This window comes from Homarus americanus, unplaced genomic scaffold, assembly GCF_018991925.1.
Source record: "Homarus americanus isolate GMGI-L3 unplaced genomic scaffold, GMGI_Hamer_2.0 scaffold25483, whole genome shotgun sequence".
Classification (NCBI taxonomy): domain Eukaryota; kingdom Metazoa; phylum Arthropoda; class Malacostraca; order Decapoda; family Nephropidae; genus Homarus; species Homarus americanus.
This window is the reverse complement of record NW_024726235.1, coordinates 3,467,302-3,485,034: the sequence shown is the minus strand read 5'-3', so window position 1 is coordinate 3,485,034 and position 17,733 is coordinate 3,467,302. Positions and strand designations below refer to the sequence as shown.

Here is a 17,733-nt window from a genome sequence, read left to right as displayed (position 1 = left end):
ACTCCGACTCCTCAAATTTTTATGCTTCCGACTCCGACTCCTTGGCCTATTTGTAACAACTATTTCTACCATCCTAATTGTAATTTGTATGTTGTAACCTGCATAGGTAAAAAGTAAAACACCGTGGCTATACTGCTACAGCTTTATTAATGATCTGGACGATATTTAAGAACTACAAAAAGATGATAGGCTTGACTTTCAAAGTTTCAATCAAAAGAAAAATAAATTTATTAAGAATTCAAGATACAGTGGGGTATGCTATAACGAACGTAATTGGTTCCAGAATCTCGTTCATTATAGCATTCGTTCGTTATAGGATTAATCCGTTCCAGGCCCCCAAATACAACCGCTTAACACTGAAAAAATTCTGTGGAAAATGTAAAAAATACGGTACTTTATCTTACCTTAGTGTTATTCAGCATGCAGGTACCCCTAAACACTGGCACATCACTATCACTTCCACTGGGAGTCTTGGCTTTAAGGTCCTCAAACAATTGTTTAGCCTTCTCACAAATTATAGCTTCACTAATGTTACCACCTGCCATTTCTTTCTCCTTTATCCACACTAAGAGTAAATTTTCCATCTCTTCAATCACATTACACCTTGCTTTGCTAAGTCTAAAGATTCCCTTAGCCACTTGCACAGTTTTTAACTCCTCTTTATTCTTCAAAATCGTACATATAGTCGATTTAGCCATCCCATATTCATCACTAAGTTTCGCAATGCTTCTTCCATTCTCACGTTTCTTTATAATTTCTTTCTTAGTTTCAAGGGTTATTAGCTTTCTCACTCGCTTTGGACGACTCATTGTTACAATTGTATACTTGTATAACAAAATAGTTATACAAATAACGCGAATTTCCACATCAAAAGACGAAATTTCAACAATAACAGTGGTGCACTGGCTACACAATGAGACAAAGATGGCGCCTGATGCTCTTGTTGTGGGTCGCGGTACAACAATATTCATGCGCCAGGCGAAATAGTCCGGTATTCATCCGCGTTCGTTGTAGGAGTTGCGTTCGTTATAGCATTCTCAATTTTATAGGTAAAACCGTTCGTTATAGGAATATTCATAGTAGGATCCGTTCGTTATAGCATACCCCACTGTATTAACTAGAAAACACCAGTTACATGTATATCTAAAAGTTCGATCTCAGCATTTGAATTTTGTTTAAGCTCATAATCTGATGTGGATCTAAATGATGATCCTACAATTCCTTTTAAAGTAAAGTTATATATTTATGTACATTAAAGAAATGAATAACTTATTAAGGAAAATGGATAAACCTTACATGATTAAGTTATTAAATTAAATTTGCCTTAATCTCACCAAAAACAGGTTGTAGCTAATTGTTTTGTAGCTGAGAGCCTCTGTGCAGTTTTCAACGAAACAAAATTTGATATAATTCAAAATTTCAAATGGTAAAGAAGAGACTATCGTCCAAAATTATAGTGCTATACTGTGCCTGCTACAATAAATTCATAATAATGCTTATAAAATGGAAATAAATTCTTTTAATAATTTAAGAAAATTAGTGGGATCAGTGGAATCACTGCAATGAATATGCCTGAGTTCATATATTTGTTCTTAGGAACAGAATAGCTTCAGTCGGAGTCGGAGTCTGGACAATTTTACCGACTCCGACTCCACAAGCCGAAATTTCCTCCGACTCCTCGACTCCGACTCCGACTCCACAGCCCTGTTAAAGAGTATTATAGACAACAATCTCCCACTTATTCCCTTTCTTTCTTCCACAAACACTGACCTTTTACTGATGCATGCTTGTTTCAGCAGCGACACCGAAAGTGCAAGAGGGACAAACACTAGCCACGCTGCTAGCTTGAAGGATCGCTTCGAACAGATCACACAGGTCTTCAAGAAACCGAAGAAGGACCAGGTAATGCTCTAGTATATATGATTTTTCATCATTATTTTATTTTTAATTTTTTGTGAGAGAGATTGCCTTAGTTTCATTATTGACGAGCTGTGTTTAGATTTGTGTATTCGTAGAAACTCGCTATTTATTTAACTTCAGTGGAACATAAGATCATAGTTTATATTTTAAATGTAATTTTAATGTTATCATTTGTGTCCTGTTAATAGGTTTGTTATATTTGTTATACTCCTTTTAAGATAGACAAAGTACTGGGTAGAAATCCATTTTTTTCGTTCCTTATGTGTAGACACTAAAGGCAGGATATGTAAATAAATTCTCAAAATTTTTCTTGTTATATGAAAATGCAGGATGCAAAACAGGATGAAAATGAGAAGAAGTCACTGACCAAGGAAGAGCCCAACAAGGAGAGCCCTTATAAGGAACAGAGTCCAGATGAGAAGGAGGTAAGCCCCAAAGAGTGTGCCACTTGTTTACAGTTCAGCTGAAGTTTTGATTATGATTAACAGCAGAAAGTCCTGTATTGAACTATCAAAAGAAAGTTTATAATTTCAAGTTTTTGTTCATCAAACCCTTTTACCTAAATGTGTATAAAAATATGGTCAAGTCTTAGTGCAATTTTGACACCATATTGGTTGTCAACTTTATGGCCAGTTAGATGTGCCCCCAGATCATTAGTTAAGAGAGAGATTTGATGTACAAACCTTTGGGATTTTAGGCCTTGACATTTAGGTAATTGTCACTAATGGTGCTCACTTTCTGGTTCTTATAATGTGCATTCCTGACATTATTATAATTATTATATTGATGGATATCAATCCTGTTTTTTGTATCGGTTGTAAAATTATTAATGGGGATCTAAATATAAGACCTTTTGTTTACAAGCCTCCTGAAACTACCCAAGTACCCGAAGAAACTGTACCCACCAACACTTACACTGAACAAAACTCAACCAATGACAAAGAGGTATGGAAAGTGCATTGAATATAGTGGATCGTATTTTCTTGGGATATTTGAAATAGTTTTGAGAAAATGTAAATGTTTTTTATAGTTCAGATCTACTTTACAGTTTTGAACACCCCCGGTTAATTGTGTATAAAATTCATGCATGTTGGAGAACTACTGTACAGTATTTTCAAATTCTGTATACTGTATTGTATATCGTTATTATTACCGTAGTGGATTAAGGTTTCTGTTTATGGATAGTTAGTATCCAAATATTTTATGTGTGTATCTTGTTTTGCAAGCATACCGATGACAAAGTTCCCACTGAAACTACTCCGCAGACAAACAATGAACAAAATGCGGTGGACAAAAAAGAGGTAGGAGCAGATGGAGGTGTTGGAGTTAGTGGCATGGTATCCTTTTCAAGAGTTTCAGGGTAGAAATTGGCATGATTTTTTTCTGCCTGATAAAATTTGAAGATGTAATTATTGTAATTCTGTGACTGGAATATTGTATTGTATGTACTGTACAGTAGTTGAACTTAGGTGGCTTTTGCCCTAGGGATGGAATGAATACAGGAACTCAGTATTTGAATACAGTACAAATACAGTTCTTAAAATTTTTATGAATACAAATGGCCAATGTGCTTACACAATTTTTTTTCTGAATACGAATGTGAATACGGTACATTACAAATTAAAATATTCATGATTATATTCATGAATACTCTGGTAAAAACAGGATTTTTTTTGTTATCGGTATGATGTGTAGTAAATCTACGTTCATAAGATGATCTGTTCGTAAGTCAGAATAGTGTTAATTCCATAGGTTAGGTTAGATTAAAACACAACCCAGACAATTTCAAGACCAGACTTGACCAGCACTGGAGCAGGTTCAGATACATTCAGGAGCCGGTGCATGCCCAGTACCTGCCAACAGTACGTAACAGAGACGTGACTGACCACCCAAGTAGCTAACGAGCTGATCAGTGGCAAAGAGGATAAAAGTAAAGAGTAAAAGTAATACAAAACAATAATAAAATCCCATATATAACAAATAAAGTTATGTTAAACATTATAAAGTATTGTAATGTAATGTAAAAAATATAATTTAATTACAGATTTTTGTAACAAATATTATACAGTATTGGGATCCCATTCGTAAGTACTCTACAGCTGTTCGTAAGTCGGGCGTTTTTAACTCGGGGACTGCCTGTATAACACAACACAACACACCTTTTTTGTCACAAGTTTCCTCTTTTTTTGTGTGTAAAATGTGCATACAGTATTGTTAAAAAAACATAACTTGGCACAAATGGGGCTGCAGCCTTGCCGAGTACAGCAGTGCTTCGATTTAAGAATCCTCAAATAAAGTATTTTTCATAGCATCAGAAGACGCTGAGTTGCTGACACAGGCATATACAGATACTGTATGCAATTTGTATGTAGTGTATGAGCGGAGCTCTCCATTCCTTGCAGCTCCTCACTCAACACTAGTTTCCCAGGGACCGTTCCATGATCTCCTCCGTCATCTAGCAGTCCAGACAACTGTCCTTCATCCTCCAGTTTTTTCCGTGTTTGAGAGATGATGTTGTGGGCAATTTTTGGAACTTCCGAGAACATTTTTCCGTTACCAGGAAAATTCCGGGGATGAGGGATTTTTTATGGGTTTGAGTGATGATGTAAGGGGCAATTTCTGGAACTTCCGAGAAAATTTTTGTTACCCAGAAAATTTGGGGGATGAGGGATATTTTTCCGGGTTCGAGAGATGAAGTAATGGGCAATTTCTAGAGCTTCCGAACAAATATTTCTGTTTCCTGGAAAATTCCGGGGATGAGGGATTTTTTTTTACGGCTTTGAAAGAGTCCTCTCGTTCCCAGAAGTGCTCTGCACCAATTGTTCCGGCTAACGGAGATATCACTGTACAGTATAATGAAATAAAAACAGAGTTACATGTATAGTAGCATTTACCTAAGCAAGGGGCAATTTCTTGATGAGCTTGTAAGAGGCAGATAAACACTTCACAGGTACTGTACAGAAAATGGTTCTGACAACTTAACACTACTGTATGTACAATACTGAACACTTAATATCATAACAATAACACTTCACAGGCACTGATAAACTTAAAACTACACTACTTATATACTGCATACACAACACTTAACAATATCTGTACAGTAACACTTCATGGGCACTTAATCACTGCCAGAAGGTCTACCCGTGAGGAGAGGCGCATGTAAACTGATGCTGGCTGACTACAAACTGAAGCTCAGTGTGGGCCAGCCTGCTCAATGACTCGGCTTCTACTGACTTAGCTCGAATTTGCCAACTACTATACTAAAAAAATTTAATGGTTATCCGGTGCCATACTGACTTTGCACAAATTTTGACTCATCAGATGCTGTGTTGTGTGTGTTTTACTGTACTAAAAATATATACAAGTATGTATGTGTATGTACAATTATATATTCTGATATTTTATGAAAAATAACGTCAAAACTATGAAATAAGTACATAGGTGATTTACTGAATTTCATCCAAACTCCAGTAAGTGGTTAAGTAGTTCCTGAAGCAACGGGAGATATGCTGTCATTAAGCATGAAAAATACTTGTTGGCATTGGCAGTATGAATAATCAGTTTTACCAAATCACCTGCCTCTTATCATGGAGGCTAGTTCAGGATAACTTCTGCTGTTGACTGTACAGTCAGTAAAATAATTACCGACCACCCCAACATCGGTGGAATAGAAAATGAGTGATAAGAACCAACTGACGCCGGTATACATTTACAGTTTTTGTATTTTGTTTCATATTGTTACGCACGGCAAGGTGGCTGACAGTTTTTTATTGACTGTACATCTCGTACAAAGCATAAAAGTCTGCACAGTGATGTGAGAGGTGGTTGCAGGGACCCACTTTCAGTTGACTTTCATGTAAACAATATTACTTTTACTTTTATCCTTCTCACCACTGACCGGCTCGTTAACCGTTTGGGCGGTCGGTCATGCCTCTGTTACGCACTGTTGGCAAGTACTGGGTATGCATTGGCTCCTGAATATATCGAAATTTGCTCCAGTGTTGGTCAAGTCTGGCCCCGAATGAGCTCACACTCGGTGCCGTCACAATGCTCTCTGGCAGATTGTTCCAAGAGTTTACAATTCTCACTCTGAAAAGATTGCCCTCACTGTTTTCTGAACTTATGGCTTATTTAATCCTTGAGCTGTGACCCCTTGTGGGACAGACGTCTGACAGCTCCAGATATGTACATTCGACCGAGTAGTGCCCCCGAGATGTTTATACTCTTGAATTTGGTCGCCCCTCACCCGTCTGTAGTATAAGTTAGGTATTTGCAGGCGTTCTAATCTTTCTGGGTAACTGAGGTTCCATAGAGCAGTCACCAGTCTGGTGCCTCTCCTCGGGGACCAGACGGGGTGACATATATATATATATATATGCATGCATACATACATGCATGCATGCATGCATGCATGCATATATATATATATATATATATATATATATATATATATATATATATATATATATATATATATATATATATATATATATATATATATACATATATATACATACATACATATACATACATACATACACATATACATACATACATACACATATACATACATACATATATATATATATACATATACTGTATACATATATACAGTAATACCCCGCTTAACGCGGTTTCACTTAGCGCGATTTCACGTATATTCACGTATACGCGGTGCCTCAAGCCAGAGCCGAATTTTCACTTAAGACAGGTTTTTTTTCCACATATAGCGCAGAGTGTCCGGCTCCAGACGCTATTTTTAGATTCACCCCACCCGCCTGCCTGCCTGCCTGCCTGTTTTAGCTCATAAAATTCATACAAATTACCCTGCCAGAATATAATTTACATTGCTGGAATTCTTACAATATGATGATCATTTTGAATATAAACATCATAGATTTTGCATTAGACATACAAATTTTAGATATAATGTTTACTCTGAGTAAATATGTTATCTTTTGTGCAAAATATATGACATTTATATTCAAAATATTCCTGGTCTTACAAGGAATCCAGCAATGTCAATTATATTATCCTAACTTTAGTTTGAGGTATTATTTATTAAAATTTAGTGGTTTTCCCCCAAAAATTTCTCAGAGAGGGAAGAGCCAGCAGTGTAGTGTGAGAGGGGGAGGGAGTTGAGTCCATTATTTGAATGGACATTAACTTGGCGACTGTATTTCTCTATTTCTCTTAAGTATTAATTGTGTGCATGTACCATCATAAAATTAAGATGTTATTTTTACTAGAACATAGGTATTGTGTCGGAAAAAGTAGAGTTTGGGGGTCCAGCCAGTCTCTATTGGAATTAATCCCATATGTTCTGTTGTTCACTTAACGCGGTTTTCACTTAACACGGTACCCTGTGGGTTCAATTGTTCACGTTAAGCAGGGTGTATATATACAGTATGTGTGTGTGTGTATATATATATATATATATATATATATATATATATATATATATATATATATATATATATATATATATATATATATATATATATACATATACTGTATATATATATATACTGTGTATATATATATATATATATATATATATATATATATATATATATATATATATATATATATATACATATATATATATATATATATATATATATATATATATATATATATATATATATATATATATATATATAGTATATATATATATATATATATATATATATATATATATATATATATATATATATATATATATATATATATATATATATATATATATAGTGTGTGTGTGTGTGTGTAGGAAAGTTCGGTGTACAGTATAGTAATAACCAGTGATTAACCAGTGATGTCAGTTTTTCTTTGAAACATCATGCTTTTTTCTGTTTTTTTTTGTTTCTCTCAACAGACAATTCCTCTGACGAACTGATACTGCGCAGGTAACACTCAGTGTGTGTTATAAATGTCTTGAGTCATCCTGAATTTGTTGATATGATGTGGCTTGTGTTGGCTGTGCTGTGAATATAAATAGCTCAATAAGATTGGCTTATAATTTATGAAGGACTGCTTGTCATGCACAAAGAACTAACTATATACAGTAATATATATATATATATATATATATATATATATATATATATATATATATATATATATATATATATATATATATATATATATATATATATATATATATTGTTTATCTGGTGTTTACATTAAGAATTATAGGTGGAAAGTATCTGTAGTAGGGGAGAGTTTGTTTATGGTAATCATCAACATTTTATTGCCATTTTCCATACTTGTGTGGGTTAGCCGCTTTTACCTGATGACAGCTCTTCATCCCGAATGGTTTCTTGAGGCTGGTTTTCAAGTTCTTAACTGTGATGTTTTTTCTTTAAACATCTTCCCATGTCGTTCTTGACTTTTCCCTGGTTCTCCTCCACTTAACAGTTAGGCTCATGCACCTCTTGACCCAACAAGTCTCATCCATTCTCTCCACATGCCCAAATCAAATCAGCCTGCCTTTATGCAGAACTTCACCAATACAGTACAGTAATCTCATTATCAACTGCTCTCCGAGCTCTGAATAGGGTTCTCACAGAGAACACATGCCATAAGTAAAGTATTTCTGAAAAGACGTTCATCAAGTCACCTAGGAAAACAGTGCAAATGATAAAGTTGACCAGAAACTTCACTCACTTATGTACAGCTGAACTGACAGTAGTTCTTAATGTTGTCCAGGGTTCGAATCCTGTTTGGCCCAGACACGTGAGAAGGTGCTATCCAGCGTGACCCTACCAAACATCACAGGTTTCTCAGTCCAATTTCCTCCTGTACTATCACTGGATTGACCAACTGCCTGAATAGCTAGTAAGCTGATAAGGGGTGAAAGAAAATATTAAAAATACAATCACTTGAGGTAGAAATCAAGGTACCTTTTCACAAAAGCCATTTTCCAGAGAAGACAGTTGTCATAAATCCTTGTCATATCCTTGAGAGTGCTGCCATCCTGAAACTAAGTGCAAGTACTTATACCCAGCTCACACATGACATGGCCTGATAAGTAAGAAAATACATTAATAATAGAGCCAAAACAAGAGTACCTGACAGCTCAGTGCTTTACACTCTTATTTAGATGGCTTCCTATCTGATTTTTATCAAGAGTAATCAATCTGTTTTTATTCCACCTAACTCATACATAAATATAATTTGCCTATTCTCACCCTTGTCTCAAACACTGTTGCACAAAACCATGTTCAATGCATCCCCGAACTCCAGTATTCTTCCTCTTTCCAGATTTCTCATGCACACCTTCATAACCCTCGTTGTATCCCCCAACATGACCATTCAAGTCACTACCCAGTACTACAATCTCTTTCATCTAACTCTGACACTACATGCAACAACTTATCCCAGGACTCGTCCTTCACTTCTTCATTTAGCCCAACTTGTGGGAAGTATGTGGAAATGACAGTCATCAGAGCCCTTCCTACTAGCAGCTTCAGAACCATAATTCTTGCATTTACTCTTGACCGCTAGAATTTTCTCCACCCATTTTTCAGCAATCAAAATCCCTATACATTTTCTGGATTCACTCTCCATCTAGAATATCTTGTAGCTCTCATCTCACCATGATCATCCTTGCTGATCCACTTCCCCTCCTTGTTTCTTGCACACAGCAGACATTGAGCTTTTTAGGGCTTAATGTCTCCACTATCTCACCTACTCTATTAGATATTATACCCACCTATATTCAGACTACTAGCTCTGAACCTAACTACCCTCTGTACATAGGATTCCTTCTTTGTTATTACTATAAGTAGTTTCTTGTGGCTTTCATTCGTGTGGTATGTGGGCGGTTTTTGTGCGGTAGCTTTATGTTTATTCTTTGTAATATTTGTCATAATTGGTATTATGGTAGGAGTTGAGTAACAATCTGAACAGAATGTCCCTCCCCCACTAACCACTGCAAACCCAGGTATTAGCACATTTGTGACCCTGATGCATTAGTAAGAGCAGTCCGGTGACCACAGGGTGACCCACCACAACCAGCTTTAGAGACACCCTTCCATGCTGTACTTGGCACTAAAGCTGGCTGGAGTATTTTGTGCTTGATATTGAAGCTGCCTTTAAGGGTGCTACCTCTGAGTTCCGGCTCCTGTACTATCAAGGGAAAGTGCCAGCCTGTGAAACGCTCACCTGTTACCCGCTGTGCAGACAGCATGCCAGCCCAGAAAATACAGCAGAGACCAGGGGATGGGCACAGCTCTGGTTGACCCTACTGCCAGCAGGCATGATGAGGCAAGGTACAATGTGTTTGATGCCCTTCTTAACACCACTTCACAAGGTGGGAATAGCTGGATGGGCAGGGTTGCAATTCCCCGAGGTAATCTATGACTATCTGCCTACCCTTGGATTGGGAAAAGCATGATAGCACTAATGGAATGGAGATTTGAAAATATTGAAATAATAAAGTACAGTACTGTACAGTACTTTAAAGAAAGAAATAGGAAAATATTTTAATGCTGTCTTCAGTTTAATAGGTAGTATTTCAAGTGAAATTTTTCAATGTTTTCATTTGTTCATGGTTGGGTTAAAAAGAAGTGATCATTATGAGTGATGGAAATTGGTTCTAGTTTTATTGATAAGGATGAGGGGTGTAATTGAGAGTTATGTCAGCTGTTGTCTGTTGTTGAGTTTGCAAGTGTCTTTTAAAAAAGAAAGTTATAGTGAATGTGAGTCAAGGGAAACAGGGGAATGGACATTAATTTAAGTGGAGACAGAAATGGAGGAAATTAGTTGTTTTAGGATCAGTGAGTGGATGTACTAATGAATGGAACAATGAGTGATGACTTGAGTCACTAAGTCAATGGAAGAAAGAAAGTAAGTAATAATGCTGCTTTTCATCACACATGTTAGAACCACAAAAAGAAAAAAAAACACTCCTTAAGCACTTGTGTGTGGGGTCCCTTCTGTGCTGAATAAAATTATCCTCAAGTACTTATAAACCAGATACTGCCAAGTCTCCAGATGTTTTGTTCACAACTGTACAATAGACTAGTTAAGCCAGTTATAGTATGAAGTATGTATAATGTCTTGATGTAAGAGGAAGAAGCAAGTTGGAAGTGACAAGTACAGGGTTGCCAGACAAAGAGTAGACTGGGATTTGTTTAGGTGATGTGAACTTAGTGAAAAAATGAGAATTGAATGTTTGATAAACAGAATATAAATTCAGAAGTGGACAGTAGAAGAGAGTAAACTGCATAAGTGGAAAAGATGGGTTTAGAGGGCACAATACATGAAAGGTTTGAACCTGCAGGAAACAATGATGGGTGTGAATACCTAGGAAGTATGGCAGGGAAGAATGTGATGTTAGGTTTTGTATAACGATGGTGATAAACTATATGGATATTTTGGGGCCTTCTTGTGGAAAGGGAACACCATATCATCATCATTTTACAGCCATTTCCATGCTTGCATGGGTTAGCTGTGAGTACCTGAAGGCAAGTCTCATGCTGCATGGTCTCTTGCAGTCTCTCTTGTCAGGTTCTTAACACGTTTGTTACAGCAGTTAAGGAATGGTTGATTGGCAATGTAGGGAAAGTCTGTGTTTGCTCTTTGATTTATTCACCCTGCAAATATTAAATTTTGATGCTTACAGTTAGTACAGTAGTGCTTTTTCCACAGTGCATTTTAGATACAGTGTATGTACTATATAATTGAAAACTACTTGAATTAGCCTTAGACCAGTCAAATTGACTTTTTATTATTTTTATTTAGACAGCAAACTCTTGTACATTTACATACTGTTTATACTAATGCATACATTTATTAACCAGCCTGTACGAGGCACTCCAAAATGCACAGTTGCCTTCTGTTATATGGATTTATCCAGCACATTATTGACACATCATACTGTGTACACATCCACATGACATCAATCCTCTCAATTAAATAACTGCCAACCCCTCCCTTTTCCTATAAAAATCACCCTTGTAAAACATGGTGGGGGTTTTATGTCTTTGTGTTGGAGGGATTGTGGTGAAACTTAAAATACACACTGATGATATTCACACTACCTGACTTCACATTATTTCAAGGTTGTCTCAATACACATGTTATTTACTAATAATCTGTAACTCACTGAGAGTTTAATATTGCCAAATTGGAATTCTTTGCAAATGGTTTTCCTCTTTTCAGGTAATAACTAGACCTGCAAGAATTTGATTTACGTAACTCATTTCCTTATAGATTTGGCTCTGCATTAGTTTTATTTCATTTTATGTTAATTGAAATAGAATGGTGCTGCTGCATATATTTTACCACATTTAATTTTATTTTAATTAGTACTGTATTTATGTATTAGTATGGATGGTACAGGGTATTAATTTTACCATGGAATTTGTTTTCTGAAATACATATTACTGTACACATAAAGGGGGGTTAATGTTGTTAATTTTTGCTTTGTAAATTTTTAGAGAGCTTTTGCATGATATCCTGTACATGCTTTTTCCTAATAATTCTTTTGTTATGTTTTTTTTTTTATATGACCCAAAATTATACACATTGTATTTTGATCTGTTTTGCTTTAGGTGTTCATTGTGATAATAATACAGGTGCTCCTCTACTTAAGAACATTCAAACTACAAATTTTCAGAGATACAAACATCATCACTGAGGGGGGTTACCTGCTACAACTGGTGTTTAATGTGGATGAGACTGGATTATTTTGCAGAAAATTCCAGATAGAGCAAACAATACCTAAGGAGAAGCGTGAGCCAGGTTTTAAGGCTGTATTAAAGGGTATAGCTGTACTAAATATCCATAATCGTTTCATTTTTTTACATTATGTTTGGTATCTACAAGAGTAAAGTTGGACTTAAAAACAATTGGACTTACAAACAAACCTCAAGAACGTAACTCTTTCGTAAGTAGAGGAGCACCTGTATATGTTATATCATAAGTGCAAGAAAATTTCAAGGATTTCCTTTCGATGGAAAATTCTTTGTACTTTTCCCCATCCAACCCTGTAGAGTATTTGGTATATGTGTGTGTGTGTGTGTGTGTGTGTATGTCTGTGTCTATGATCAAAAGTTATGTTTTCTGTTAAAACTCATTCAACAATTTTCCAAATAATTTAATGAATCTTTTTACATATATCTATAGTGTACTTGAGGGTAGACTCACATTTATTCTAAATTTTGTTTTCTTGTTTCTGATTATTTGTGAGAGGATTTTCCCATTATTTATTTGTATGTTTTTTTTGTGTGTGTTCTACACACATTCATAAAGGTAATATTCTTTGCACGAGTAAAAATGTTTCCCCCCCCTCCCCCTGGTTAGCTAATCTTATTAGCTGATTTAGCTATTTGTGGCCATTTTGGGAACTTAACCCCTGTGAATTTTAAGGGCATGCTGTATAACTATTGAAATGCATCAAAGAAGCCTAAACCACATTTGGAACATATTTAATTTCCAAATTTTCTGCTACCTCCCACTTGGGAATGTGCGGGCAAGGGATGGAAGTGACGGTAATGAACATAGTGTCTCACTGTCCATTGTCATATGCAGATCTAGGATACTCGCTTTTATCTGGTAGTGTACTACTGCATACAGTAGGATCTTGAGTTTCGGTACTAACTGGTACCGGTTTTGGGTCATGAATTAATTTTCATCACTCCCTGGTAAAATTGGTTCCCATGGCACTGACCCCATTCATGTTAGGTCACTGTATGCAGAACGTTTCACTTTTATTGTAAAGCCTATGTCACTTTTACACAGCCAAATCACTCACACAGTCCCAGCCAGTCACTTAAACTATCAGTCAAGTGCACAGAACCAGGGAGTTATTTATGCAGAGGCTGTCATTTGCACAGAGTTAGTCAGTCAATCACTTGCACAAAATAAAACCAAACTGTCATTTTCACAATTCCAGACACTTGTGTAAAACCTATCACTGTTGTGTGCAATAAGTCACTCTTGCACAGAGCCTGTCACTTTTATGTAATAAGTCACTTGCACAGAGCCAGTCACTTTTGTGTTTTATATCACTCTTACACAGAGCCTGTCACTTCCATAGAAGTAGTTGCTCGGTCAAAACCCTGGTCTCTGTTCATGCTTTGTGCCTCTGGGATGTCACCCAATATAAATATAGTAATAGCACTCAAGTTGTTAGCTCATGCAGTTTACAGCAAATGCAAGTACAGTACAACTATAGACCATGGTGACAACATTATAAAGGTAGTGCCTTAACGATGGATTTAAAAAAAATAATACTGTAATAATAATTGAATGAAAACTTCCGCTCTTGCTGAATGTATTAAGCCTAAAATCACCATACTAAACAAATTTATTAAATCACAATATGGTACAATATTGAGGCGTCGCCTAAAGCAGGGGCAATTTTCAGGGAGTTGTAACCGTGGGATTTAGAGAAATTATTTTTCAAGCCTAGTTGTCACAGGCTTTGAGTAAGCACATTTGGTGCTTGCACACCTGCTTCAGGTGATGCCTCAATTAATTCATCATAAATTTTAAGTTTACTTGCACACCCAGAAAATATAAAATAGCTTGTTCATTCTCAGTATTAGATGTTTTACATAAACAAATGTGATTATTGAAGATTATTGAAACTTGATAAAAAAAAACATTTTTATTCATGTGCTGGAAAGTAAAGAACAAAAATAGTGAATCAAGAAACAAATTAATGAAATATTCACTGCAGGTGGTGTATGCTGAGCTAGACCTAGGCAAGGGAGAACCTGATAAGAAGACTGATGTGAAAGCAGAAGACAAGACGGAATATGCACAGATTGTGGGAACGCTTACGGACAACCGGGAAGAAGAGAAAAAAGAGTAGAATGTACTATTTTGTACATTGTGAGTAGCTTATTAAATGTAGCAACATGTTACATCATTATAACAAAGATGATGGTGACCATGATTGTTCACCAAGGTGATCATCATTGTGTGACGGCCTTCATGTTTAATACAATCTTGAGCAGTTGATGTGCTTGTATTAGTAATCACTATGTGTTCTTTTGTAATTGTTCTTATTGTAGACAGATGCACGTACTTTTTAAGGACATTATACTTTTATCTGAACACCATATTTTTAAATGTGATGCAAAGTAAAATTTATAGGTCATTTAGATTTATTGGAAAAGGCTTATATTGACTGATATTTAAATTACATGTACTACTAAAATTGGACTCGTGTAGTATAGCTGACACCCTAAGTGGTTTTATAGGTGGGAATGATGATGAATCATTTGAATGATACTGTACCTCAATTCTGATATAATCATTAAAGAAGTTGATTGTGCTTTCATATAAGCTAAGTGGGAACCTGTTGATAATGTGATGTTGACTAAAATGTACAATTTAAGATTAATTTGGCTGGCCCAGTTCCTATTACACTGTATTATATCATTTCAGAATATCTGAATTGCTCCCCGAATCTTTGGTGAAGTTATTGTATTTAGATGTATTTTCTTAATTTGTCAACATTGTATTATTACATTGTTTTGCATATCTACTACACCCATAAGCTGTTGTGGCAGTCAGTGGGATCATGCTTTAGCCGCATACTGGTGGGGCCTTTGCTCATGTCTTGGAAATGGTTTCCAGGTAGGCCTTAATAGTGTGTTTCCGAAGCATCTCTATTTCCTATGAATACAGTGTAAGGAAAACCATAGTTTCTCACGATCTCAACCTGGGGTAAACATTCTCAGATTTAAGATGTATGTTAATTTGACCAAGAGGTTTTCCTATTGGATTAGGTCATTGGTTACAATCTTTTTAGATTAATGTGTGGATGGATGGGTCAAAATGGAAAAATGTTCAATTAGTTTTGAATTCGATAAATTTTATTTAGTATTCATGTAGCTTTTACATGTTGCTCTTAGATGGCTGACAGATATGAGTGACTGATTTAATCTTTTTAAAACTAGGTGATATTGTATTATACAGGATGATTGTCAGCCTATTGCCTTTTCACTCTGGGCTTGCTGTTTGTCTGACAGAAATCTTAGATTAATTTCTGTACCTGATACTTCAGATGCTTATATACTTTTAATGAATGCAACTACAGTTTACTGACTGATACATAGTGATGTATATGATGATTCACTACTAGTAGTAAACTGAATATGTTTAGTAACTCTCTGTTACATCACCCACAGCACATACAGTGTAATAGTTGAAGAATGAATGTTCCACAAACATGAATAACAGAATGTACTGTTAAACTTTCAGCTCTTTATTTTTGCAAAAAAATGAAAAAAATATACATATATATATATATAAAAATATATATATATATATTAGAGCAACATTAAGGCAAGGATCTTCCAGAAGTGAGTGAAAATTTTATTACACTTGTGTTCAGCAGTATACATAGTGACTGTGTTTCTTAATATTTTTGTAAATGCCGTATGCTGCCTCGATGATTATAGAACATCCGTTAAAACACTAAAGAATTTGGTGCTGCTAGTCTGATTTTAAAGTTAACCATTTATGATGATTACTCATTAATGGCTAGCATTACTCTAGTAATGCATCTGTATGTAATGTAGCAGAGCCAGATTACTTGCAGTTGGTCATCAACATTTGTATATAACTCTTACTGTGTATATGCTGACAAACACTCATGTCTAGTGTACTTTTGTATTATGTTTGTCTACTCTGCAACATGATTCACTGTGTAAATTTGATTTTTTTTAAATAATTCCCTTTATGTAAGTAAGTGAATCATACACCCCTCTCAAACTTGACACACCCTTCTCACACATCATGCACCTGTTCTCACACACCTCTCTAAAGCCCCCCACACCCCTGTAGCACCCCGCACACCCCTGTAGCACCCCGCACACCCCTGTAGCACCCCGCACACCCCTGTAGCACCCCTCGACACCCCTGTAGCACCACACCCCTGTAACACCCCCACACCCCTGTAACACCCCCACACACCCTCTTATGCCCCACACACCCCTGTAACACACCTCTTATGCCCCACCAACTTCTCACCCCCAACTCTCTCACCCCTAACTCTCACCCCCCTAACTCTCTTACCCCTAACACTCTCACCCCCTAACTCTCTTCACCCCCTAACACTCTCACCCAACTCTCTCACCCCCACACCACCCCTCCCTCCCTCTAACACCCCATACCACCCCACCCTCTTAGCACCAAACACCTCACCCTCTAACACCCCCCCACACTACTAACTAACACACCCCCCTCTAACACCCCACACCACCTAACACCCCACACCACCTCTAAAACCCCACACACCCCCCTCTAACACCCCACACCACCCACCTCCAACACCCCACACCACCCACTCTCCAACACCCCACACCACCCACCTCCTCTAACACCCCACACCACCCACCTCTCTAACACCCTACACCCCCTCCTCTAACACCCCACACCTTCTAACACCCACACCACCCCCTAACACCCCACACCACCCCCTCTAACACCCCTGCACCTCCCTCTAACAACACCCCACAACCCCCTCCTAACAACACCCCACAACCCCTCCTAACAACACCCCACTACCCTCCCCGAACACACATCCCTTCTAACACCGCACACCTCCATCTAACAACACACCCCCATCTAACAACACCCACACCCCTATCCCTCTAACACCCCACCCCCTACCCCTCTGACACCCCACACACCCCCATCCCCCACTCCTTTGACACACCCTCCCCTCCTGCACATACCCCTCTACTACTACTTGCTGTCTCTCAAAAATGAGTATGAGGATCATCCAGGTATGATAAAATGATATGAGTTAAGAATGTCACCTTGTTTGGTGATATATTAAGAAAG

At 36.8% G+C, this 17,733-nt stretch overlaps 1 protein-coding gene across 17 annotated transcripts in view; it reads left to right on the top strand.

Annotated features, from left to right (window-relative positions):
- LOC121865434 overlaps window positions 1-16,599 on the top strand; it is a 76,064-nt gene extending 59,465 nt beyond the window's left edge. For 3 of the 17 annotated variants that reach the window (XM_042364840.1, XM_042364836.1, XM_042364834.1), the window contains 5 exons: window positions 1,797-1,902; window positions 2,250-2,345; window positions 2,785-2,865; window positions 3,147-3,221; window positions 14,615-16,599. In XM_042364840.1, coding sequence (XP_042220774.1) covers window positions 1,797-1,902; window positions 2,250-2,345; window positions 2,785-2,865; window positions 3,147-3,221; window positions 14,615-14,749 — 493 coding nt within the window. In that variant the 3' untranslated portion in view covers window positions 14,750-16,599. Of the gene's footprint in view, window positions 1-1,796; window positions 1,903-2,249; window positions 2,346-2,784; window positions 2,866-3,146; window positions 3,222-7,798; window positions 7,830-14,614 lie in introns of all 17 variants that reach the window. The other 14 variants (XM_042364847.1, XM_042364846.1, XM_042364844.1 and 11 more) reach the window with 13 other exon arrangements.
- Window positions 16,600-17,733: the final 1,134 nt, after the last annotated feature.